The following is a 25,606-nucleotide window of genomic DNA, read 5'->3' as shown; positions in this document are numbered from 1 at the left end:
GAGGAGAAGAAGGAGGAGAAAGAGGAGAAGAAGAAGGAGAAGAAAAAAGAAGAAGAAGAAGAAGAAGAAGAAGAAGAAGAAGAAGAAGAAGAAGAAGAGGAAGAGGAAGAGGAAGAGGAAGAGGAAGAGGAAGAGGAAGAAGAAGAGGAGGAGGAGAGAGAGAGGAGAAGAAGGAGGAGAAGAAGAAGGAGGAGGAGGAGAAAGAGAAGGAGAAGGAGAAGAAGAAGAAGAAGAAGAAGAAGAAGAGGAAGAGGAAGAGGAAGAAGAAGAGGAGGAGGAGAGAGAGAGGAGAAGAAGGAGGAGAAGGAGGAGAACAAGGAGGAGGAGGAGGAGAAGGAGAAGAAGAAAGAAGGAGAAGGAGGAGGAGGAAGAAGAAGAAAAAGATCATCTCCTTAGGGCTGGGGAGATGGCTCAGTCAGTAAGGTGTTTGATATATAAATATAAGGGTCTGAGTTCAGATCACCACCACATTGAGAGCTTGACATGGTGGTGCACGTCTGTTATTCCAGCACTGGCAAGGCAGAGACAGAAAGATTCCTGGTGCTAATTGTCCAGTCAGTCTGGGAGCTCCAGGTTCAGTGAGAGACCCTGTCTCAAAACAGTGTGGAGAGTGTTGAAGGAGACACCTGATGTCATCCTCTGGCCTTCCCAACACACACACATGAAAGGGAACACACACACACACACACACACACACACACACACACACACACACACACACCTATGTCTCCTTAGAAGTCCCTGAGTTGTTTTCTCTGCAATTCTCTCTGGTCTGTCCTGTGTATTGTCTACATTTTGTGGTGTATTCTTTATTCACTTAATCTTGACTACATTTAATTTGCTCCTTTGCCGTCTCCCCTAAGTCTGTTCAGTTCAGCGGGGTGGGCTGTAGACATCTGTTCACACACTGCCCCAGCCCCACCACCCAGCCAGGCCTTGGTCCAGGTGGGTCTTCAACCAATCACAGCTGTGCAAGTGAGTTCACCCGTGAAAGAATGTGTGAACACTGATGTCCAATGCTGGTTCAATGCTGAAAAGCTGCTCCGCTAAAGAGGCTGCTACTGTTGCCAAGGCAACAATGCCTGCCTTCCAAAGCATCTTTACAAGCGAAGCAAAGGCTTACAGCCTGTGATGGGAAGGAAAACCCAGAGAAGTCTCCATTCCTGAACCCTTCCACGAGGGCTGCCTGCTTCCTATCTTGCTCCTCCAAGGGCCACCTTAACTGTTGCCCCTTGTTAGGTCCCTGGCATGAACACAGTGAACTCCAGTATAGAAACAGCCTTTTCTGGTCCCACACGGTGCTCTTAGGAACAGTGTGTGCTGCCTGGCTGGCTCCACCAGGACCTACCAGGACTCCCCAGGCACCAGTGAGGGCAAGCTGGTCTTGGAGGTCTTTCTAGAAAGTTCCTTTAGCTCTTGTGGTGCGCAGCAAGGACAACACGTTAGCATTTTTATGGTAGGTGGCCACGTGTCTCCACAGAGCTCAAGGAAGGGGGCAGCTCAGGGCTGCATGTGTGCCGGAGTGAGAGGTTATGCACCTAGACAAAGCTCTCTCCCTCCACCTCAGACGTGGAAGGACTCTGAGCTGAGGCAAGAAGAGGTGACAAAGATTTTGGGTAGGAATTTCAGGAACAAATATCCCCGATCCAGTTCCGAGGAACTGCAGCCCCAGGAGATGGAGCCTGATCCCCAAGTCACCTCTGTCCCTGCGGGGTTCCTTCAGCAGCTGTGGTGAGCCAGAGCTGCCGTCCTCGGACTGTTGGTGGGTGCTTCACGAGACACTGATGCTCAGAGAGGACCAGGGCTCTTCAGCAGCTGTGGTGAGCTAGCGCTGCCATCCTCGGGCTGTTGGTGGGTGCTTCACGAGACACTGATGCTCAGAGAGGACCAGGGCTCTTCAGAACCACATCTGCATCTCTGATCCGGATGCTCCCTGCTTGCTGGGATCAGGAGTAGTAGCACACACTGGAAAGAGGTAGCCTTCCTCTGTCCTTTGGCCTTTTGGGGAACTAGTGTGGGGTGTGTGTGTGTGTGTGTGTGTGTGTGTGTGTGTGTGTGTGTATGGCAGAGGTCAACCTCAGATGTCATTTTTTAGGGGCTACCCTTTTTGTCTTTCACTCAGATCTGATGCTTACACAGACTGACTCTCCAGTGAGCCCCAGGGACCCACCTGTCTCTGCCTCCTCAGCACTGGGATGACAGGAGCAGCCACTGCGCCCATCTTCTCACATGGGTTCTGGAGATTAAGCTCAGTTTCTCATGATGTGTCCACATGGGCACTTTACTGACAAGGTCATCTCCTCAGCTCAGGAACTAACATTCTGCCAGGAGACCAGGACATGTTACGTGTGGCGTCGTTCCTCCATAGTACAGCACAGCTGGAAAGGAACATTACTGGGTCCATTTCTCGGGCAGGAAAATAAAGGCCATGGGAAGCTGAACCACTGGCTTAGGGTCTCAGAGCCAGTTTGACCCTCTCCCTTACCTTTCCCAGTCTCATACAGTAGGTGCTAAGTAAAATTCTGCTGGGTAAATGCGGAGTAAGATGATTTGAGCTTTCTGTGCAGCAGCCTGTTCCTAGATCTTTTCTGGTTCGGCCAGAGATGCCCCTGCATTGTTGGACTCCAGGGAGGATGGAGCCTATCCCTGCAGACCTACCTTGCCCGGGAGAACTCAGAAAAGTGATTCCTGGCTGGGCTGGGTGTCAGGGGTGTTAACAGCTCTGTGAGGACTGTGGAAGGGGGCACAGTGAAACACCAGGCAAAAGCACGCTGTGTGTCCCCTTTCCAGTTAGAGCATCTTAGAGGCCATGGGGGCGCTGTGACTGCTGAGGCCTCATCTCCTCTGGAGACAGAGGGGCACCGCTGTGTTGGACGAGGCAGGAAGGATCCCTTGGCACTGATGTCAGGCCTGACAGTTGCCGGAGTGAGCCAGTGTGGCTGAGGAGCCCCAAGGGCAGTTTCTTGGGGTCGGAAGGAATCCTGGAGGAGATGAACTCCTAGCACAGAGAGGGTCTCTGTTCTTGAACCGTCTTTAACGGCATGTGTCTATTTTAATACAAGGTTCCTGCTAGTTGTATTTTAGGGGTCGTCTGAGGCCTCCCGATGGTCCTTGTAGTCAGCGAAGGTGGGGCAGTGAAGTGGAGAACTTGTCCCTAGGGACCCTCCCCATGTCAGGTAAGGGCCAGCTTTTCCAAGGGAACTCATGGCCCTGAGATAGAAAGAATATGACTTTATTTAAAAACAAACAAACAAACATACATGTGGAGGCCAGAGGTCAACTCAGGTCTTCCTCAGCTGCTTCTCCACCTTAATTTTTTCTTTCACTGGTTCAGCTAGGTTGGCTGGCCAGCAAGCTCCAGAGAGTCACTGATCTCTGCCTCCCTCGTGCTGAGTACAGGTCCTCATGGCCACACTTGGCTTTCTACGTGGGTGCTGGGAGCCCGAACTTGGGTCCTCATATTTGCAAGGTAAGAATTTTTACCAATGGAGCCATCTTGCCAGCCCTTATTTTCAAATAAGTACATTTGGAGAAAGCTGCTTCCCCTACCCCTTCATGGGTGGCCACAAGGCTTGGGAACACAAGATTCTGACAAGTAATGCAGTTAAGGAAACCTATTCCTTTTATTTGACCTGCTGGTTCTCTCACTTCCTCCTACGTACTTTAGAGAGAAGCCTTGGTTATTACCTGTGGAACACACTCTAGGGCACGCTGGAGTCAAAAGATACCTCTCGTCCTTCTAGAACCTTCTGAGAAACCAGGTCTGACGGTTAGCCATTGAAGTCCAGGAGTCATGGAACACTGAGAAATAATGGCTAGCACTGGGGGTGTGGGTAGGGGAGTTGGAACAGTGTCTAAGCCTTGGAAAGAAAGTCTGCAGTCATCTCAAGGCTGGAGAAACTTGGAATTGGAGAAGGGGAACAGAGGAGGAGGGCACCCCCAGTCTGCAAGCTTTTCCCATCTGCTGTAACCCTGCCCTCTGAGGGGTCAAGTTCAGTTTTCCTCTGGTTGTGGCGAGTCCCTGTAGGTGGTGGGAGGAAGTAGTGTATAGTGCCTCAGGCACCCAGCACTTCACAATGGAGGCCACAGGGAGGCAGGCGACTCTTTGTAATTTGGGGGCAAGGTGAGCTGGCTCTGATGTCCTAGAATGTCAAGGATGAGCCCTGGGCACTGATTTCTGGGCGGGGCCGAGCTTGCACAGAGCCGGCTGGGTTGAGCGTCCTCCCATGGCATCAGTCTCTGCAGGGCTGTGTGTCAGGCACCCATTGGCCGCAGCATCATGCGTGTGCTTTGCAATGAGTAGCTGGGGCCCCGGAAGTAGTGCCAGCGGATGCCATTGAGCTTGTGCAAGTGTTGACGAACTGGATAGTAGATGCCATTGAGGTTGGAGAGGCCACAGGCATCAAACCACCACCCTAGTGGAAGAGGGAGGACAGAGTTTGGAGGAGGTGGGATGTGTTGGCCTAGATTCTAGGAGAGTAGGGCTGGTGGGCTGTCATCTTGGGGTACTGGCTTGCTGGAGGTCATGGACTGGGTATGAACAGAGGTGAAGCCGGAGCTTTGGAGGTCAGCAGAGGCTGTGGCCACGGCTCAGGCTCTTCTGTGACTTCCTGCTCTCTTCTGACACCCTATCCCCTCTTCTTCCCTTGATGAGTTCCTACCATGCTCTATCACACCTTCCTGTTGTTCTCTCTAGAGGGCTCTGTTTGTGGATGTCCCTCTCTGTGTCCTCTGTCTGTGTCATCGGGCTCGTGTGGTTTCTGTCCTTCCCCTGGGGCTCTGTCTCCAGTGCACTCCGCACACCTCCTGTCTGTCTCCTCCCTCAGTCTGCGGTCACCTGCACCTCTCTGCCTCTACCACTTTGTGTCACTCTTGGCCTCCTCTGGCCCTTGTCTCTATGACTTGAGGCTCTTCTATCTGTTTTTCCCCTTCCCATCTCCGTCCTCTGATTTTTGTCCCTACCAGAGCCCTGTCTGACATAGACGTGTGGAATGGACCTGCCGTTCTTGCCTCTAGTCTCCCCGATGCTGTTTCCATCTGGCCTGGGGGAGTGGGGAAATCCTCAGACAAGAGAGTGGCATGGATGGGCATTGTGCTTTCCTTGAGCTACTCTTGGTGCCTCCCAGCTAATCCCTAAGGAATTCTAGGGGTGTTGCTATAGAAGTACCCATGGGGACTCTAATGATCTGAAAGAGGGAGGGTTGGCTAGAGCCTCACCAGGAATGCCCACCTCCAGATAGCATCTGAACATACCCTTCCCCCCTTGAGATGTTATCTGGGTACATCTACCCCCAGGCATCATCTGGACACACCCACCTCCAGACATCATCTGGACATATCCTCCTCCACCTCCAGATGTCATCTGAGCAGACGTCATCTGGATACCCCCACCCCCAGACATCATCTGGAAATACCCTCCTCCACCTCCAGACATCATCTGAGCACACCCACCTCCAGACGTCATCTGAGCACACCCACCTCCAGACATCATCTGAGCACATTTGCACATGCAGTTATCATTGTCCATGTCGCTGGTGCTGAACTTGGTGCCCTGCGGAGCCAGGCTGTTCTTGAACCCTGATGAGCTGCTGCTTGCATTTACAGAGAAGCTAGAGGCCCGGGAGAAGGGAGTAGGGTAAGAAAGAGGTGCAGAGTCAGGTTGGTGTTCTCCAAAGAGTTTTGTTCTGGCAAAGTTTCCTTCCTGATGTTTCTGCAGGGGAAACAGCCAGCTCGGATGACCAGGCCATTGTCCCTCCTCACTTGCTACTCTGGGGTCACAGCACTTACTGCTGCTGGCTCTTCCTTATTTGCTGAATTTGAGTCCTAAAGAGCTCTGGGTGGGAGGCACAGAATAAGGACAGCAGCTAGCAGCCTTTTGAGCATCCGCCCTGGGCCAGACATTGTTACAGTGTCTTGAGAGAGCCAACTTGTTTTCATTTAAATCTCACAATACTTTGTTCTACATGAGGATGTGGGGAAGCAAGAGCCAAAGGAAGATGTTCAGTTCTCAGAATCAGTAGCCATCAGAGCTAGACTCTTGTCTGGAGTGGCCTGGTATGGGCACGGTTACATCCTTTGCCCACCAACTGACAGCCCAGCAACCTCCGTGTACCGCAGCCTTTCTATCCCACACCTCTTCCTGAAAGCCTTTCCTGGACAGGACACACCAGCCCCCATGGATCAACACTCAGGAAACCCCCAGCTAGGGGACAGAGGGCTTTTGATTCTTTGCCAGACTCTCTATCCCTGGTAACTATGCCAAAGCCTACAGTGTAATAATAGCCATGGGAATGGGGTAGGACACAGTGCCTGGATTCAAACCCCAGCATGGCCAGTTGGTCACTACCTGACTTTGGGAAGGCATCTTCACCCCACTGAGACTGGGCGTCTTCACTTTTTATGTAAATGGTGACAAGAGACTTACTGTGACTTTGTTCACCTTGTGATTTAGTGACATCAGCAGGCAAAGTGTGCTGAGGGGTTGGGGGGCCGTTGGTGAGAGCTCCATACATTCAAGACTAGTGATTTAGTCCTGGGGACAGGTCAGCCTGACTGAAAAAATGAGGGGAAGCTTGCTTGAGCAGCTGAGGCAGGAGCTGACTTGAGAACCACTAAGATGCTTCTGTACTAGAGGGAAGCAGATGGAGGGAACAGCCAGGGCAGCTTGACTCAATCCATGCCTCTCATTCACAGGCTCTATCTTTCTGTGGCAAGGCAGGGTATTCATAACCAGCCACGAAGGCCCTTAACCATGTTACTCTAGCTCCAGGGACCAGTGTTGTACAGAGGTGTGACCGGCTAGGGGCTCCAGGGTGGAGACTCACAGGTTGCCCACCCACTGATAGGCTCTGGCTTCTTCCTCTGGCCATTAAACTTGGGGATGTCCCTCTTCTTTCTGGGAACCAGAATGGGAGTCAATAATTCTCTGGGTACCTCTACCTCAGTGTCCGGAAAACCTCACTTTGATTACATGTGTCTGAAGAAACCCAGATGCTTGAGTCTCTAGTGAATCCCCAAAATGAGAGCATGAAGGGTGTCCCACTATGTTCTGAGCAGTCCTGTCCCTGCATCTGACATACAAGGGCGCCTCCTGCCTGTTGCTGCTAGCCCTTTCATCCCTCTGGGCTCTCCTGCGGGTCCTCCCACCTTAGCTGCTGACCTGGGTTCCAGTGCAAGTGGTCATCCTTTTCCCCTGCTCCTCCTTTGGTAGTTTTCAGACCTTTCAGTAGTTTCTAGGACCCCCATGCCTACCCTAAGTCTTCCTGGCCTCAGAAGCCCTAGTGAACATCTTATTCGGGCTTGGGGAATGTGTAACCCAGCGGGATGTCAACTCTTTGCCTTTTTCAAATGTGTGTGTGTGTGTGTGTGTGTAGATGTCTTTGTGTGTGTGTACAAGTGCACATATATGTTTGTGTGCACATGGAGGCCAGAGGACAATCTCGGGTGTCCTTCCTTAGACGTTTTATTTTTTGAAACAGGGTATTTATTTCATTAGCTCTGTGAGCTTCAGTGATCCTTTTGACTTTTTCTCCAGCACTGGGCATATAAGCATGTGCCATCATGCCTGGCTTTAAAAATTTGGGTTCTGGAGATTGAACTTGGGTCCTTATGCAGGAAAGGCAGGGGCTCTATTGACTAAGCTATCTCTCCATCCCTCTCTGCTGTTTTGGAGAAAATCTCATTTTCTGGGATTCCCCTCCAAAAGAGACTAATTTGCCACAAACCTTTCCTCTCCTAGAAAACCTCTTTGAGTGTACAGGATCTCTATGGCCCTGGATATTGTCCCTGCCAGCTACTGCCTCTCTGGAGGAAGTGGGTTGCCTGTGGACATGTTTATCCCCCACAACACCATCACCACACTGGGATATGAGCAACTTTGAGGAAGTTGGTCCAGGCCGGAGTCTTTCCTAAGTGACCAGCACATGCCTGACACAGGGCAAGTTTCAATACCCTGTCATTAGGGCTCTGCAGCTATTAAGTACATGTTGCTCTTTGAGAGCCAGTAGTAGGGAGCTCTCCATGGTTCAGAGGCAAAGCCGGAGATATATAAAGCACCCAGTTTACATGTAAGAACTTCAGGAGGGCGGAGACCTGAGCACAACTTTGTATGGTAAATGTGAACCACCTACACTGTTAGACAGATGTTGGGGTGGTGGAGTTCCGCCTTTGAATCAAGCATTTACCCAGCACTCACTGTCTGCTAGGAGCTTTACCACAGGTTATGATGCCAGACTCTGGCTCTCACAGAGCAGGCCAATGGCACATGAGGGCTGCCAACAGGAACAGCTGTTACAACACCATTTACCTGCCAGGTACTGTGAGGGTGCTTTAGGTGGAACCCCACATTTGAGCCCATACCCCCTGAGCTGGGTAGGGAAGTATGTTCAGAGTCACTCAGAAAGGGGTGCAGGTGGGACACGGCTTTTCTTTACAGGTCAGCGGCATCAGTAGGCACACGCAGGGCATGCCAAGTTTCCCCTGGAAAGCCCTGAGGATCTGGAGCTCCTGGTTCAGCCCTGCGCAGCTCAGCCTTAGGGATGCTCCATTCAGCTCTGCCTCCTGCACCTCAAGCCTCAGGGTGGGTCCCACAAGGGAGGCTGGCAGGCCCGCTCGGCTGGAGGAAGCAAGGACCTTTCATAAGAAAAGGGAAGCATGGGGGAGAGATGCCAGGGAAGGTTCTCAGAACTACATTTCCGTGAAGAGTCATTTAGAGATTTCCCTGGGAGGAAATAAGAGTCTCCCCAGCTTTGTGGAAGTTGTCTGCAGCTGTAGAGGCGCCAGGTGTCAGGGGACACCCTTGTAACCCCGTGGGCGAGTCCATAAGCTTATTCTAGCCTGATCCAAAGATAGCTAAGATACTGGCTTCATTTGAAAATCAGTGAGTGCCCCAGAGAGGTGACATCACAGTGGAGACACAGTGGGTTTGATAACAGCGAGAACTAAGTTCAAATCCCAGATCCACCTAACTTGTCACTTTAAAGATTCAGTTCCCTCATCACCAAGCCATAGAAAGTAATGTCCACCTTACTAGCTTGAGGAGAGAGCTAAACTGTGCCCAGAACACAGCAGGTGCCTGGGAAATGCCTGCTGCTCTTCCTGATCACATACCTTAAACCAGACAGAGGGAGGGGCAGGAGACCCTGATGACTTGACCATACCCCTGTGCTCAGCACTGCTAAGGAGCCCAGAGAATGCAGACAAGGATGGGCCCAAGTTTTATTCAGAGCTGCAGATAGCAGTGCTGGGAAGTGTTCTTTCTCCCAGTGTGGGGACTTTCGCACCTCACCACAGGGCACAGACTGAGAAGTCAACCCCCGCTCCTGCTGCCTGTAAGTAGGCTGACTAACCTTGGAAGATCCCTTCTTGCTCTAGGCACGGTGGCGTCCCTGACAGTCTCTTCACCCCACCCAGTGGCCGAGATGTGCTGAGTGCTAAGCAGCCACCTCCAGATCCCGTGACGTGCGCCCAAATAGGGGCCAGATGGTGGAAGCAGGAGACGCCCAGGGAATGACCCGTGGTGCCGACTCTGCAGCCACTTGCCTTGGGCCCCCGAACCACCCACAAGCCTGGGCCCCAAGCCCACCTGTACCGCTGCCTCTCACTGCCCAGCTGGAAATGCTCATACTCGATGGAGGTCTGGAGGCCTTCCCAGTCACGTAGCTCCACACGCAGCAAATAGGCCGTCCTGCTGGTGAGGTGGTGCACAGCCTCATTGCCCAGCCAGTACTCTCTAGCCACGTTACCAAAGCCCTGTGGGGAGGAGAGGAAAGTGTGGCTGTGTGCTGAAGAGGGAGGTGCTGTCTGTGGCTGAGGAGCTGGGCCAGCCCAGGCTCCGTGGCCACTTATCCGAAGTCAATGCCTAATGAGCAAGTTCATAAGAACAGTGTGCACAGCCCTGGGACAGGAGATCCCTCCAGGGAACAAAGATAAAGTGTTTGTGAAATGTAAGCCCATTAAAAATAATCGAAATCACATTCCTCTAAAGGCAGAAACACCCAAAACTCATTCGTGGTGACAGAGATAGGAATAGCTGGGGGAATGGCTCAGTAGGGGAAGAGCAGATGCTGTGTAAGAATGCGGGCTTGAGTTCGAACCCCCGACACCCCTGGATATTGCAGAGACAAGAGGATCACTGTGGCTTGCTGTTTGAGAATGCGGGCTTGAGTTCAAAACCCCGACACCCCTGGACAATGCAGAGACAAGAGGATCACTGTCGTTTGCTGGCCACCAGTCTAGCTCTAGGTAAGAGATCCTGACTCAAGGGAGTGAGGAAGAGCGCTACAGAGCAGGACACCTGACATCCTCCACTGGCTTCCTAGCATGACTGGGAACACAAACCCACATGTGTGCGTACTCCACACAGGTAAACTCACACCCACAGACAATAAGATAAACGTAAGAAAGGAATAGCCCTACTTTGGGGACACAGCTAGGGAGAGGAGGCACAGGGGGACTTTCCAGGAGGTTGGGTATTTGGCTGTGCATGGAGATCACACGGGTGAGCCTGTGGGAAAATCCGCGGAGCTTTCTGCTTTCTAGTTATGGACTCAGCTGCATGCAGGTTAAGCCTCAGCAGGAAGGAATGGCTGAGCGGCTGAGCCAGCTGCCAGGCAAGTGTGGCAGGAGCACATTTCCCCAGAGGCTGGAGAGAGACCCGACAGTTTCAGCAACAGAGAAATGCAAGGCTACACATTCTCAGAGTGTCTTTGTGATCTGAGCTCCAGGGTAGCAAGAAACCGATGACCTTGGCAGAGAACTCTCTCAGGACCAAGGACAGGGGTACACAGTGTACTTTGTGCCCTTGATTTGCTGGCTGCTTAATGTCAACTACTGGCTGGTGGATACCAATTGCTTGAGTCCTTGTGAATATCTTTTTCTATTTCTTTTGCTTTTGAAAACTTTAAGGGCTTTTAAGTCAGCTTGCCAAAAATCCTGTGTTCAAAATTTAGCTGAAAACGTAAAATTGGAAGGCAGTTGAGCCATCCTATACAGCGTGTGTGTTCCTTGAGGCAGCAGTCCCACCTTGGTTAATCACCCCCTATAAGCCTAGCATTGTGAAGGTGGAGACAGAAGGATCAGAAGCTGGAGGTCATCTTCAACTACAAAGAGACTTTGAGGTCAACTTGAAATACAGGAAATCCAGAAGAGGAGGAAGAGGAGGAAGAGGGGGAGGGGGAGGAGGAGGAGGAGGAGGAGGAAGAGAAATTTGTCTTGTAGGTGTGTTACAGATGTGTACAAAGATGAAGAAATTTGTAGAGGCTAGTGGCGTGCACCTTTAATCCTGTACTCAGGAAGCAGAGACAGGTGTGTTCGAGGCCAGCCTGATCTACAGAATGAGTTCCAGGAAAATCAGTACTATGTAAAGAGATACTGTCTCAAAAAAAATCTATTTAAGCCATATAGTCAGGGATAATGGGATAAGTTTTTTTCCTGTTTTATTATTTGCATTATTTTTGTGTATATGAACGTGTGTATGTATGTGTGCTGTATGTGTGTGCATATGCGTGTGCATGTGTGTTTATGTGTGCTATGTGCGTGTGTGCACATGTGCTGTGTGCATGTGCTATGTGTGTATGCTGTGGGTTGTATGTGTGTTCGTGCGTGTGCATGTGCTGTCTGTGTGTGTGCTCTCCTCTTTGTTTTGAGATAGGATCTCTCAGTGGCCTGGAGCTGGACAGTTCACTAGGTTAGTGAGTCTTGAACTCCAGAGATCTGTCTGTCTGCATCTCCAGATCTGGAACCCCAGGTGTGTGCCACCCTTCTTGGCTTTCTTATATAGATTCTGGGGATCAAACTTAGGTTCCTGTGTTCACCTGGCAAGCATTTCACCTACTGAGCTGCCTCTCCAGTCCCTCCTTTGGGGTCTTTGAAAAGAGTTACCAACATGCATGTGATACTTTTCCAAATATTAAAACAAAAATAAAAGTACATTCTTTGGGTGCATGAGAAATGTCAAAAGAGGACTCAGTTTGAGGCCGGGATTTGGAAAAACAAATGAGCCAGGACAGTTGACTTTAGGTGAACAGGGCGTTCACCCTGGGGAGAGGTAAGGGTGTACCAGTCCCCACCCACAGCATCCCTTGCCCAAACTCTGGGCTGGGAGCCCCCGGGACAGCATATTACCTCTTTGTATTCTTCCCAGTTCTTCTGGAAACTCATGCTTCCATCCTGCCTGCGCTGGATGAGAGTCCAGCCGCCTCCATCAGTCTCCATGTCACAAAACACCTGGCGGGGGAAACACAACACAGCTGGAAGCTCTTGGAGGCGCTGCCAGCCAACTCTTAGCCAGCCTAAAAGTAACTCGGCTGAACTCTGTTCCTGTCCAGCAGCAGTGAACCTGGGGTCAAGGGCATCAGGAAAATACAGACCCAGACTCCCCACCCAACTGCCATCATCTCTCAAGGAGGCAGGTGAGAGATACCCTCTCAGAGCCTCCTCCTCGTTTGCCAAGTGGGGGTGATAATACTGTGACCTCTTCACGTCCCTGTTCTCCACAAACAATGCAAACTATCACAAACATTCTGAATAGAGGCTGCACATACACGGGGTGCTTCTCAGTTGTTAGTACTGCAGGGGTGCAGCCAGGGTCAGAGTTCATGCTAGACACCTGGCAGAAACAACTCGAGGGAGGAAGGACTTATTTTGCTCATGGCTTAAGAGTGTTTTCAGGGACACAATTGCTTGGCATTCTGTCCTGGGACAAAATGCGACAGGTGCATGTGTGTGTGCGCATGTGCACGTGCATGTGCTTGTGTGTATGTGTGCATGTGTGTTGTGTGTTTTATGTGCATGTGTGTTGCTTCAATTCATGGTAGACAGGAAGCAGAGAGTGAAGAAGGACTGAGGTTTGACAGGTGTGCTCCTACTGACTTCTTCCAACTAGGCTCTACTGCCTGTGCTTTTTGGAACCTTCCAGAATAGCACCACCAGCTGAAAACCAAGTACTCAGCTCACGACCTCATGAGGTCGAACCATAGCAAACAGAGGGAATTTGGATACAGTGTAGACTCGGAAGTGCTCTTCCTATGGAAAGACTGGATGAAGGTCTTCTGAGCGCCTTCATGCTAACCTCTGTTTAAGACAGGGGTTGGATGTGTGAATAAGACACAAGGGCCTTTCTTCCAAAGGGCTTGCAGCCTAGCACAGCTGACTCTTTCAAGCCTGACTTTGCTCACACACTCTTTCAATTGGTTCAGTCCATGTTCATCAAACAATGAGCATGGGTGTTATTGGTAAATGGGAGATAGATAGATCAACTCGCAGAGTTGGCTGCTCTGAAGGAGGCTCTGACAGGGCAGGCTGGCTACTGGGAGTGGGACTGCTTGAGTAGCTACAAGAGACAGTCCCTGGAGACTCCTGGAAAGCTTCCTGGAAGAGGTGCTTCTGGAAGGGGGTATCAGATGATGATGTGCTTCTAAGTAGAGATGGAGAGAGAGAGAGAGAGAGAGAGAGAGAGAGAGAGAGAGAGAGAGCGAGCAGGAGTGGGGCTCAGCAGGTCCACAGAGGGAGGGAAGGAGGGAAGGCAGGGCACCTGTTGTGGTGAGCGCAAAGGGTACAGGAAGCCCAGAGAGGTGTGCAGCTAAGCAAGACCAAAGACACACTGAGGTCTGAGCTCAGAAGGCTTCCCTTTCAGGCCAGCTCCTGTGTCTCCATCAGGGGTCCCAAATTCCAGCCATTCACACCTGCCCACATTCTACCACAACTTACTCAACTTCACACGACACATTTACTTTCAAAGTGCTGGCATTTCTGGGCTCACACCCACAGGGTAAACACCCATTGGAAAGGAAGACTTATCAGCATTGCAAAGGGAAAGCCAGAGACACTCGCTCTGTCTGGATGGCAGTGAACAGCGAGGGAAGCAAGAGTGTTGTGAAGAAACAGCTAGATTCTGCCAGGGCAAGTTCCTTGGCTTGATCTCTGTGTGGAGAGGGGAGTGTGGCAGGTTATAGAGAAACACAGAAGTCAGTCTGGGGTCAAACCAGGCTACTGCCTCCAATATATGCAGAAAAGTCAGTTTGGTACCGCAAAAGGACCACTCCCATTCCCTCTCGCCTGCCCTGAACCTTGCTCCTGACATCCGTACTTCCTCTGACTCTCTATCGTGGATGAGTGTCAAGCTCAGGGCTACCTTGGAGCCTCTCACCAGATGGCACCCCACCCCCAGTCAGCCCATCACCAGCTTCATAGACCCAACTCCTGCTTCTCCTGGACTGTGTAAATGGAATAACTTGCTTGGACAAAGACAAACAGGAGTGCCTAGGGCTGTCAGTTACATGAGCAGCTGGCCATCTTTACCAACAAAGAACAATTTCCTGAGATTCTGCTTCGAAGCCTGCTTCTGGAGAAGATGGTGATAAAGGCTATACTGCCGGCTTTTGTCAACGTCTGCTTCCTCCCTTCCTCAGAAACCTGCCTGGTGAGAGTTTCCAGAAGCAGGGCTCCCTCCTTCTCTGGGCTCTCAGATGGTGATAAAGCCTAGTATTGATGGGGTGGGTGGGGTGGGAGAGTCTGTCAGAGAAGCCCTCAGTTCAGCACCATCTCCAGGAGCCCCTAACCTTGACAGGCTTTGTCATGTTGGTCACATGGATGGTGTAGACGCCGCTGGCATTGGCCCCGGAGCGCTTGATCTCTGCACAGTCCTGGAACAGCTGCTTAGGGACCTTTAAGGAGACTGCAGCGGGACAAAGCAAACATCAGCTGGAGGGCCAGGCATGGCAGTGCACATCTGGAACGCCAGCACTTGGGTAGCAGAGGTAGGAGCTTCTTGAATTTGAGACCTACTTGGATCATAAGATCTTGTTTCAAAATAAAGGAAGGAGGGAAAGGAAGAAGAGAAGGAGAGAGAAAGACTGAGAAAGGGAGAGAGAAGAAAACATCAGCTGGAAGTGAGCAAGGAGAGAGAGGAGACCAGGCTGCCACACCTGCCTGCTCTGTGTACACTCTGGCTGGGGTGGTATGGAGACAGGAAGATGAAGGTCTCTTCCGGGAGGAGATGGTGAGCTGGGACCATCCACATGAGGTGGGGGGTTTGTGGAGGAGAACAACATGTTATCAATATCCCCACATAGGAACAGCTCTCAGTGCAGGGGATGGGGCGAAGGAAAGTTTATCTGTGTCCACTGTGAGATCAGGGGACACTGGCACAGACAGGGTGAGGAAGGAATGGACAGCAAGAAGCCTGGGTTTCTGCAGGTTCAGCAACTTCAAATGCCAGCCAGAGAAACCTGGCTGCAGGGCTGTGGCACAGTGCTCTGTCTAGGTGGATTGGCTGGAGCAGGATGCCCAAAGCAGGCAAACTGGAGCTGGGCTGCCAGGTTCCAGCACATGGAGAGGGCAGGTGACACCTGCCACCCACTGAGACACTTCCTACATCACAGGGCAGGAAGGTGAAGCACAGGATGAGGACTGACTCACGGGCTCTCAGCCTCTCCCTCCTGTGGAGCCTGGGCTTTCCTGTGGCCCACAGACAGGCTGGATCCCCTGCAGCCCCAGTTAGAGACCACTCACTCTGCTCTTCCTGTCTTCAAGGGCCCAGCCTACTCCCTAAGCAATGTGTTCTTGAGACCAGGAGGCTATTAATTTAATGACTAGAATCTATCATGACCCTCTGGACACACAGGGAGTTAAAAATCGTCTGTCTCACGTAGTAGGCTTGGGATGGGATTCCACTAGATCCCAATCTCTCTGGGAGGCAGGTACCGAAGGATGGAGTTGAAGTTGCGGAGGGGTGATTATCAACACAAATAAAAAGACAGGTTGCTACTGGGGGCGGGAATTCCCTTTTGGGCCTTACACCTGCATGGTGGCTCCCAAATTCTGGCATTGGAAGACATCTGAAGGAGGCCGTTCCATACCATAAATGAAATCCCAGAATGTTTCCTGAGCAGGGGTCTCCAGTGCCAACATGTCAGCAGCCCCCAGACCCTCACAGCCCATGGGAATTGGGAGGCCAGACAAATACAGGGGAGGTATTGTCTTAGAGGTAAGCAGGGACAGGACATGCTGTACCTAACACATCAGGGCAGAGCTGGGAGCTGGCCTGGGTTCTCTAGCTATTCTCTCCAGGGTTCTGCTCACCGACCATTTCCTCAGTGAGCAACAAGAGCAGCCCAAGGACAGTGCCTTTACTTGGAACCATTGTGCTGGAGGGTTTCCTAGGAAGTCAGCTTCTGCTGAGAGCATCTTGGGGTCCAGAAAAATAATTCAGGGGACAGCATAAAAATAAAACGGGACTGATATGTCAGTGAAACAGTTGGGTGGAATGTGTACCCGGTGCTAACGCTGTCCGGTTCCACCCCCTTCTGGCTCTAGGCACCATGCGAAGCCCCTGTGGTCTTTGGTGTGTTCTCTGCACAGGAGCTTCTGGATGCTCCTGTCCTATCATGCAAGTGAGAGAGGTTGGGTGAGTTATGAGGTGAGGGAAGTAGCCAGGCTTGAACTTTGCTCCCTCTACTGGTTAGCCCCTTCCCCCTCCCCCCTTTCCTGGGGTTGGGTGTCTCATCTGAGTACAGGGAAGCTGGGCAGATGGATTGCTGCACGGGGGTTGCTATCACATGGACGGGGCTGTGTCCCTGTTCTCACTTTGTGACTCTGAGTCTCTGAGATAGCCAGGAATTTTTCCCCTCTTCTCCACAGCCATCACTGGCTGGGAGGAAGCTCTGCAGAGCAAGAGGCTGGCTGCCCACCCGGCTTCTGCTCGTGCTGTCCCATCCTTCCCTCAGCTCCTATTCACTCAGCCTCCCATGGGTTCTCCATCTGTACGGAGGGCAAAAGCAACTCCCAGAAGTCTTTTCCTGGTGACAGTCAGGCAAGTGGGCAGGTGTTTGGACAGCGAGGGGTGGGTGCTTGACACACCCTCCCCCTGGGCTCAGGGAATAGACCTTCAGCCACAGCGGGAGCAGCCTAGCTGCAGGCCTGCAGGGAAAGGCACCAGCCCTGGCCCTGGTCCTGTCTGTGAGAAACCCACACATGGGACTCATTCAGATTGTCTCGCTGCCAAGGCTGTGCACAACCCCATAATGGCTCTGGTCATTGCGTATCCTGTGGGTTAGAAGGCATCTACTTCTCCCATTCAAGGCTTCCCTGGCCTGCTGGGCTTAGGGAGAAGCCAGGAGTATCCTTTGCCCCACTTCTCTACCAGCCTGGAACTCCTCCAAGTGCTTAAAGTTGGGTACCTTACCAAAGGCCCAGCCTCCCTCAAGGTGGTTGCTGATTGCCCTACAGCAGGAGGCCCTTTGGTATCTCACCACCAAGCCAGTATCCATTCCATACAACCTGTGTTTTCTGAAAGAAGTCCTACCCCACCCAGCCCCTCTCGTGCCCCTGCTGGCCTTAGGCTGAAGTACCCTCTTCCTGGCTCAGTCCCTTAGCCTTCTGAGCTGTGGAAGCTGTCGGTGGACAGCTTAGAGTACCTGGCATACAGTGGGCCCTCAATGGAGAAGCGTTAGTCCTCCTTCCCCTGAGACCTGCCAAGCGGTAGGAAATTTTGCAGGAGTCAGTGACCGTGACAGCTGTGTGCTGCTGAGTTCCTGCCACCCAAGGCTCTGCCTGGCACACAGTGGGTGCTCAATAAATGCTTATTGTCTGGGAGACCGCAGATGGAACTGGACGTGCTAGAGAGGACCGTGGAGCAAGGTGGGCATGTTTCTGTGGCAGCCTGGGTTTACCACATTCTTCCCAGCTCCATATGGCTCTCCAGGCCTAGCGGCAGTAGCGCTAAGGGGAGCAAACTCTTGGGACTTATTGTGTCCAACCCCTCCATTTTATGGGGAAGCTGAGGCCTGGAGAGGCATGTAGCAAGCGAAGCAAGAGGAGCTGGGTGGCAGGGTATAGTGGCACATGGCTTTAATCTGACACTTGAAAGGCAGAGGCAGGTGAATCTCTGTGAGTTTGAGGCCAGCCTGGTCTACGTAACAAGTTCCAACCCAGAGCTATCAGTTAAGAGCTGTTTTAAAAGAAAAAGAAAAAAAGAAAAGAAAAAGGGGAACCGAGACACAGACTAGTCTGCATAGGCTGTGGTTGTCTGTGTTGTTACCTCACTTCTATTCAGCAGATGGGGAAACTGAGGACAGGAGTGGAACAGGGGTATAGCCAAGGTCTCTTCCCTCCCCTCCTTGGATCTCTATCCCAACCCATGCACACCCACTGCTGTTTACCAGTGCGCTGGTTCTGGGCTACAATGCGGGCCAAGCGTTGTACTAACTCCATCAGCTGCTGCTGCTGCTGCTGCAGGGAGCTGGAGTTGCTGATGAGGGCCTGCAGGTTGTTCTTTAGTTTAGTCAGGGTCCCTGTCTGCCGGCCGAGGAGGTTCTGCAGTTGTTCTCTCTTGTCTTGGAGGCTGTTCATCTGGGTCTCATGCTGAGCTTCCAAAGCCTGCAGCCTGCTCTCCAGTGCCCTGCCAGGTGGGACACAGGGAGGCTCATGTCTCTTGGCAGGGATGCAAGGTCTCTTCCTCCAACGCTCATCCCACCCACTGCTTCCTTGGGGCTGAGTATGACAGCTACACACACAGTGCAGTGGCTCAGACACGCTCAGTCTGTGACTGCTGCAGGATCACACAGCCTTGTAGTCTGTGTCCCCTGCAGCTCGGATCAAGGAGGAGAGAGAGGCCATGGAGTCACAGGAATAGGAGTGAGTAGAGGGACAGGGACACATGACTGGGGTGCATTGCTAGTGTTTCTTTAGTTGCTCACTTGCAGGGCTGGGGTGGAAGTCAGGCCCTGGGTCATACTAAGTGAGTATTCCACTTCCGAGTTGAGCCTCATACAGCTCCATTAGCACAATAAGCCCAAGGCATAACCTGGTATAAAAAGCAAAGACACATTTAAGAAAAGAAAGCTTTCCAGTCATCTCTTCCTCTCTAGGAGTTCTCTCCTGTCTGTGGGAGGTGAGGTATGAGAGCACTAGTTGCATCTCTGGGCGGATTAGTGAGAAGCTGGAAATGGGGACTGGGAAATAGACTCGGAGCAACTCTGGGAAGCTGGAGAAAGGAATAACATGTGCATCACTCAACTGCAGAACCACGCTCTGGGCTTTGGGTGTTGGGTTTCCCTGCCTTGTCTCTACCCCAGCGCTGTTTTTGTCTGTGTAAATTCAGGTGTCCCCAGTGCACACTAGTCCAGAGCACCAGACTGACCGTGAGGACAGACACTGGGGACTGCTTTCTCCAGGACGGGGGCGTGGATGGTCAGGTCAGGCTCTGTACTGACAGTTATGGCAGCCAGTTAAAGTTCACAATGTGGACTGAAAGGTGTGAAAATTCTATCTTAATAAAGTAATGAAAATCTAAAATAGGCCAGATAGTAGTGGTGCAGGCCTTTAACCCCAGCACTCGGGAGGCAGAGGCAGGTGGATCTCTGTGAGTTTGAGGCCAGCCTGGTCTAGAAAAGCTAGTTCCAGGACAGCTAGGACTGTTATACAGAGAAACCCTGTCTCGAAAAACCAACAACAACAATAAAAAAAAATTAAAACAGGAAGAGAGAGATGGGTGGGGGGGGGCACAAGCCTATCATGCCAGTACCAGAGGCTGAGGCAGGAGCATATTAAGTTTGAAGACAGCTGGGCTACATGGTGAGAACCCACTTCAAGCAAAACAAACTGACAACCAACCAACAAACAAACAAACAAAACCAACAACATGAACTCCAAACAAGGGCAGTGTGTGGGGGCTGGGGGGAGGAGACTGAGGGTTGACGCAGAGGTGGAGAGCTTGTTAGCATGTGCAAGGAACTGGGATCTATCGCGAGCACCATGACAAGAAGGAAGAGTGGAAAGTGAAAGAATCAAAGGAAAATGACAGTCTGTCAATACCAAATCCGGGAGCCAGGCCTGGTGCTGCCTGGGCTGAGCCCCACCCTATCATCACCAGGGCTTGTTTGGATGCCAAACCTAGTTCTGATCCTTATTTATCCCAACCTCACCCCAGCTTTGTCCCTCATCCTAGCTCCAGGCCACAGTGGTCCTTCACCCAAGTGCAAATCCAGGCCCCGGCCCCATCCCAGTGTTGGGGAGCTCTAGCTTCTCGCCTAGCTCCAGCCCCGCCCTCGCTCACCTGTTGCGACTTTGTAGCCGCTGCAGCTCTTGGCTCTGCATCAGCACCTGTCTTTCCAGCTTGTTGGTGGTCAGTGAGTTCTCCAGCGTTATGTGTGATGTCTGGTTTGGGACCTGTCTCAACAAGCAGGAGGATTGTGGGGGCATTGCTATATAGGCCCAAGGGCCTGCTGCCACTCTTGAAACTTACTAACCCACTGCAACCTAAGCTATGAGTTTCCATAGCTACTAGCTAACTACTATTCACAGGCCCTCCCTCATTCATCCAGTTTCTGATTTGCCCTTCCACATTACTGCTATTGCACGCCAATGTCAATCTTCTAGCCGTCTGGGCTCCAGAGGCATATCCTTGACCCCACATGAAATGGGTCTATCAGCCCCATCTTCCAAATGGCCCCTCACCACTTCCTTTCCCCCTAAGGCCACGTCGCATCTTGGCTTCTCCTAGTTAGCTTCAGCTGTCAACTTGACAGTCCAGAGTTCTCGAGGGAGTCCCAGTTAGGAGAGTGCTTCTCTCAGATTGGCCTGAGGGTATTCTGTGGGGCATTTTCTGGATTGTTGATTGACTTAGAAGGGCCCAGCCCTCTAAGGATGATGCTACTCCTGGGCAGGTGGTCCTGAGCCGTATAAGAAAGCAAACTGGGCCCACCGTGGACAGCAAGCCATTGTGCAACATTCATCCATGGTTCCTGCCTCTGTTCCTGCTTGAGTTCCTGCCCTCATTTCCCTCGATGATGGACTGTTAACTGGAAGCAAAAGTTAAATAAACTCTTTCTCCCTATGTTGCTTTTAGTCATGGTGTTTATCATAGCAACAGAAAGCCAGCTGCCTCTCATCCAGTGTCCTGTGCTGGCCTCACCGGGTTCCTTGCTCTTGCCTTTTCCCCTTCATCCCTTTCCTACAAAGTGGTCTGAGGCAGCCTTTCATGCTGTGGCCCCTCTGCTCAGAACCCTTCCATGGAAAGCTCATCCTCACTGGGCCCCTGATTCAGTTTCCATCTATTGTTTCCTTGTTCTGTCTCTCAGGCCATTGCCCTCCTCCATATTCCTGGAGCAGCCCAGCCTCTACCTCTGAGCTTTTATGCATGCTGTTCTCCCTGTCTGGTGTATTCTTCCTAGCAACTTGGTACACATCCTATTAGCACTATATCCCGGTGTCCTTCTGACCTTGCTGTCTGGACTCATAGCCTCCCATTCTACCCATGCACCCAGCACACCCCTCTTTCTCTCTGTGCCATGCTGGCTCCCTGGCGCCGCCACTGAGTAACACACAGGGGCCGTGTATCCCACTTGCCTTCTTGGTGGGGTCCAGGTCAACAGAAGTTTGACTGCTTTGCTTACGGCTCTAGCCTGGATCTGGGGTCTCACGTGGTATCTGGCACACACGAGGGCTTTAGCAAACAGTTGCTCCTTCCTCCCCACTCCCTTGCTCCCTCCTTTGCTCCCAAGTGCCCAGTCCAGTCTTGTCACTGAGCTTTCACAGAGAAGTCTGACCCAGGACTTCAGTCTAGAGCAAGATGACCGGCTCTGTGGATGTGTCATCAGAGAGAGGAGGCCAGGGGACTTCAGGCCTCACTGGGACAGTGGCAGAGAAAGGAAGCCCTCTGGTGGCTCTCCTGTTACCTGGGCCTCCACAGAAGTCAACTTGTGGGTCTGAGCCACAGTCTGGTTCACGACGTCGGCACCTGGTGCTAGCACGGTGCTTGTCTGGTTCGGGACTGTGTGCTGTTCGGCCTCCACCAGGTTTGACCTCAAGCTCCTCAGGATGGACTTCTCCAGCTGTAGGGAGACAGAGGGCTGCAGTGACAGGGCAGGAGCTGGGAGGAGCCTCCTGTCGCTCCCTCCCACAAAGCTCCATGGCAGAGTACGGAGCAGCAGCTAGGGTAGACCCCTGGCTGAGACTGTGCCCTGTCAGGCCAGTGTTTCCCTTCCCTAGGTTTCCCCCACTGGCTTCTGTCTTTATTCTTGTTGCAAACCATCTGTCCCCCGCTGGACAGCCAGAAGGGTCCTGTTGAAACTAGGTGAGCCACACCTCTCCTTTGCTCTACGTTACCCCAGGGTTCCCATCTTATAGGAAAAGCTAAAAAATCTGGATTTGCTGTTTCCTCCAGAGCCAGTCCACTCCCTCCTCCATCCTTCCCTTCATCTCTCGTTCTACTCCAGAGGCTGTGCTCCACGCATCCTTCCAAGACAGCCACCTGCCCACCTTAGGCCTTTCCACATGCTACGTCCCCTGTACTCTCTCCAGAACCTCTCCACTCACACGGTCACTCCCTCATGTCATTTCACTGACATCACACTTACAGTCCTTAGTACCCTCCAGAGTGTCAGTTACAGGAAGCCAGGGATACAGTCTTGCTCAATATTTCATCTCCAATATCTAACACACCACCAGGTATACAGTGGCTACTCAATAATTGTGTTCAAGGAAGTGATAGGAAAAGGGGTTCAGCAAGGATCAGAGTGTAGCCCTCATGCCTTGCCTTTCCCCAGCTTCCTAGGGGAGAACTGGCCTATGGCAGAGGAGGGTTGGGTGGGCTCACATCTTTTCTTTGTACAGGTTTCCTTGTCCATCTGCCAAACCGAACTTTCTTTTAGTCCGGCTGTCTGCCAAATGGCTGAACGCATAGCATCCAAGGAAGGGCCCTGGATGCCTTGAGCTGGCTTGCTTTTTTTTTTGGCAGGGCTGTTATTCTTCCTGAGAGGCCATGGTGCTGGAGTGCTGGGAAGCCAAGATCAAGCAGGAGAGGTGAACAGCAAGTCCCCAGGCTGAGCCTCTGCTTCACTGCTCCTGGCTTCACTCACTGACTGGGTCCCTCTGTCTCTCAGGCCAGAACTCAAGCTTCCTTAAGATCCACAGGGGCCACTCAAAGGGGCCCTTGGAAGGCTAGGGCTCTCAAGGAGGGATGGGGATCTTGAATGGGGGTCTGGCTCCCTTGGGCTGATTCTTTCTTCATTCTCTGACTCCTCTGCCCACCCTCCCTCGTCTCTCCTCTGCCCACCCATCTCTTCCTGCCATGAGCACTTCCCGTGTATGCTCCACTGCCAAGACCCAGCGGGCATAGGAAGAGCACTGGGAAAGCCTAGAGAGTGGTCCATGGATCAGCCTCACCTGGAGCTGGTTAGAAACGTGGGTTTCCAGACCTGGTCCAATACTACCGAATGTGGAGAAGCTGTGTGTTCTTTATAAAACTGAGACCTTATGGCTCAGTGGTTAAGAGCATTGCCTGCTCTTCCAAAGGTCCTGAGTTCAATTCCCGGCAACCACATGGTGGCTCACAACCTTCTGGAATGAGGTCTGGTGCCCTCTTCTGGCCTGCAGACATACATACATACAGAATATTGTATACATAATAAATAAATATTTAAAAAAAAACTGAGACCTTGAAGTGGAGACACAAGGAAGACGCGTGGAGCAGCCTGGAGCATCGCCAGGCCTCTGCCCTCATCTTCCTTCTTCCTCTTTTTTTTTTAAAGATTTATTTATTTATTGTGTATACAACATTCTGCCTCCATGTATGCCCACACGACAGAAGAGGGCGCCAGATCTCATTACAGATGGTTGTGAGCCACCATGTGGTTGCTGGGAATTGAACTCAAGACCTCTGGAAGAGCAGCTAGTGCTCTTAACCACTGAGCCATCTCTCCAACCCCCCCACCCTCTCTTGCAGCACATGGAGGATATGTGCTCACAGATCCATCTAATAACTAGGACCCGCTCCCTCCAGTTGCCTCCCAGTTTCTCTATCCCCGGAGTCTTGGTCTTTACCTTCTGTCTTGTTTGAGACAGGGTCTCTTGTCTACCGCTGCTGATTAACTGGCCTGAGAGCTACTGGGGGTTTTCTCCTGTCTCAGTCTCCCCTGTTGCAGGAGGGCTGGAATGGCAGACATGTGCTACTAGCACCTGGCTTTCCTTGGGTTCTGGGGATCCAAACGCAGGCTTGTGTGGCGAGGGCTCTATCTGTTGGGTTCCATCCCTAGTCCTGCCAAGATCCTTTAATTCACCTTGTCATGATCTCCTTGACCCCTTATCTCATCTTGTAACTATCACCAGCATAGCTGCAGGACGCACATACAATCAAACACACTCTCCTCTTACAACCCGGGCATTGCTGAATCCTCCTTCTCATGGTTCAGTCTTGGTCTCTTTGCCTTTTTATTCCTTCTTTCCCTAGGCCAGGGGTCCTCGATAGGGGACCAGACAGTCTGTGAAGAGATTTCAGGAGTCCACGGCATTGAGTGAGTGCAAGGTGACACTGAACATGGATTTGTGATTGCAATTTGACATTTCCATCAAATGTAGTTCAGGCCACAAAGATGAGCTGGCCCAGCATGTCCTGTGACTCCATGACAAAGAAAAAATATGAATGCTTGCATCCTTAGCCGGATATCTACAGAACCCCCTTCCCCCACCAGTATGACTATGGAATTATAGGAGTTACCAACCCACCACTGGATGGGGCAACAGCTTCACTGTCAATTTGGTCTTTAATATTTAGATTATAGCTACAGTATTAGTAGATGCTCTTCTAAGGGCCTTGATTTTAGTTTTTCTTTTGTGTGTGTGTTTGTGTGGTTTTTTGAGACAGGGTCTTGCTCTATAGCCCAGAACTTAGGAGACTGGTCTTGAGTTCACAACAACCCCCCTGTTTTAGCCTCCTGAGTGCTGGGGTCATGGGCATGTACCACCATCCCTAGTTGACTGTATATGTTTCTAAGAAAATGCATAGGCTCTCTCTGGGGCCAGACACTGAAGGACTCAGCGCTCCAAAGCCCTGGGATACTGCACGTGTGCTTTGGCCACTCCTGAGACTTTCATAGTTCATGACTTACCATTTCCTATGAGGAATTCTTCCTGGACACCTCTCCATAGCTACCCGGGTTTCAGACAAGCATCTCTAAAACTGGATATGGGAATTCCAGCACTCAGAGGTAGACAAGGGGCTGTGTAATATAAGGGTATCCACAGCTACCTAGTGAATTCAAAGCCAGCCTGGGCTACCTTGAGACCCTGTCTCAAAAACAAATGTGTAGAGAGAGAAATAAAGAAACGAACACCAAACAACTAGCTTTTCCCGTGCCCAGCAGAGGCCCGAGTCCTCCCTCTTTCCCTGTCCCTGGATCTCAGTCCTCTCCCATTTGTTCCTCTCAGCGAATGGCCCCACCCAATCCTAAAGGCCCAAACCCAGACCTTAATCTTGACTTCTTTTCTGTTCATCCCACACATCCTGCTATTAAGTCTATGTGCTGAGCTCCCAGGAAGAACTTCCAGTCTGTTCACCTCCTCCCTCAGCTCCCCAGGGACACTACTGGGTGGCTGGCTGGGGCCCACCAGTGGCTCGGGTGCACGGAGCAGTGCCAGGTCTGCCTGTTGACTCTGCTCAACATGAACCTTCTAGAACTTGGGTCAGATGCAGACTCCAGGGCCCTGAGCTTCTACTTAGACAGTCAGCAGCAAGTTCATTTCTGAGTAGAGAACTTTCCAGAGAGCTCTCTACACATCAGGGCTGACGTGGATTCTACACACTGTAGGTTTCAAGTTAGAACCCACATAT

The 25,606-nt window shown here is 51.6% G+C and overlaps 1 protein-coding gene across 1 annotated transcript in view; it reads right to left on the bottom strand.

Moving 5' to 3' along the window:
• Positions 1-3,217: 3,217 nt before the first annotated feature.
• The window catches only part of Angpt4 (angiopoietin 4), a 34,524-nt gene continuing 12,135 nt past the window's right edge, over positions 3,218-25,606 (bottom strand). Inside the window, exons 2-9 of the mRNA XM_075962479.1 lie at positions 21,675-21,830; positions 20,054-20,166; positions 18,159-18,397; positions 14,559-14,674; positions 12,124-12,225; positions 9,584-9,750; positions 5,479-5,609; positions 3,218-4,415 (exon numbers count right to left, since the gene is read on the bottom strand). Of these exons, the coding sequence (XP_075818594.1) occupies positions 4,255-4,415; positions 5,479-5,609; positions 9,584-9,750; positions 12,124-12,225; positions 14,559-14,674; positions 18,159-18,397; positions 20,054-20,166; positions 21,675-21,830 (1,185 nt within the window). The 3' untranslated portion in view covers positions 3,218-4,254. The remainder of the gene's footprint in view (positions 4,416-5,478; positions 5,610-9,583; positions 9,751-12,123; positions 12,226-14,558; positions 14,675-18,158; positions 18,398-20,053; positions 20,167-21,674; positions 21,831-25,606) is intronic.

This window comes from Microtus pennsylvanicus, chromosome 2 (genome assembly GCF_037038515.1).
Source record: "Microtus pennsylvanicus isolate mMicPen1 chromosome 2, mMicPen1.hap1, whole genome shotgun sequence".
Classification (NCBI taxonomy): Eukaryota; Metazoa; Chordata; class Mammalia; order Rodentia; family Cricetidae; genus Microtus; species Microtus pennsylvanicus.
Note: the sequence above shows the minus strand (reverse complement) of the source record. Positions and strands in the feature narration are given on the sequence as shown.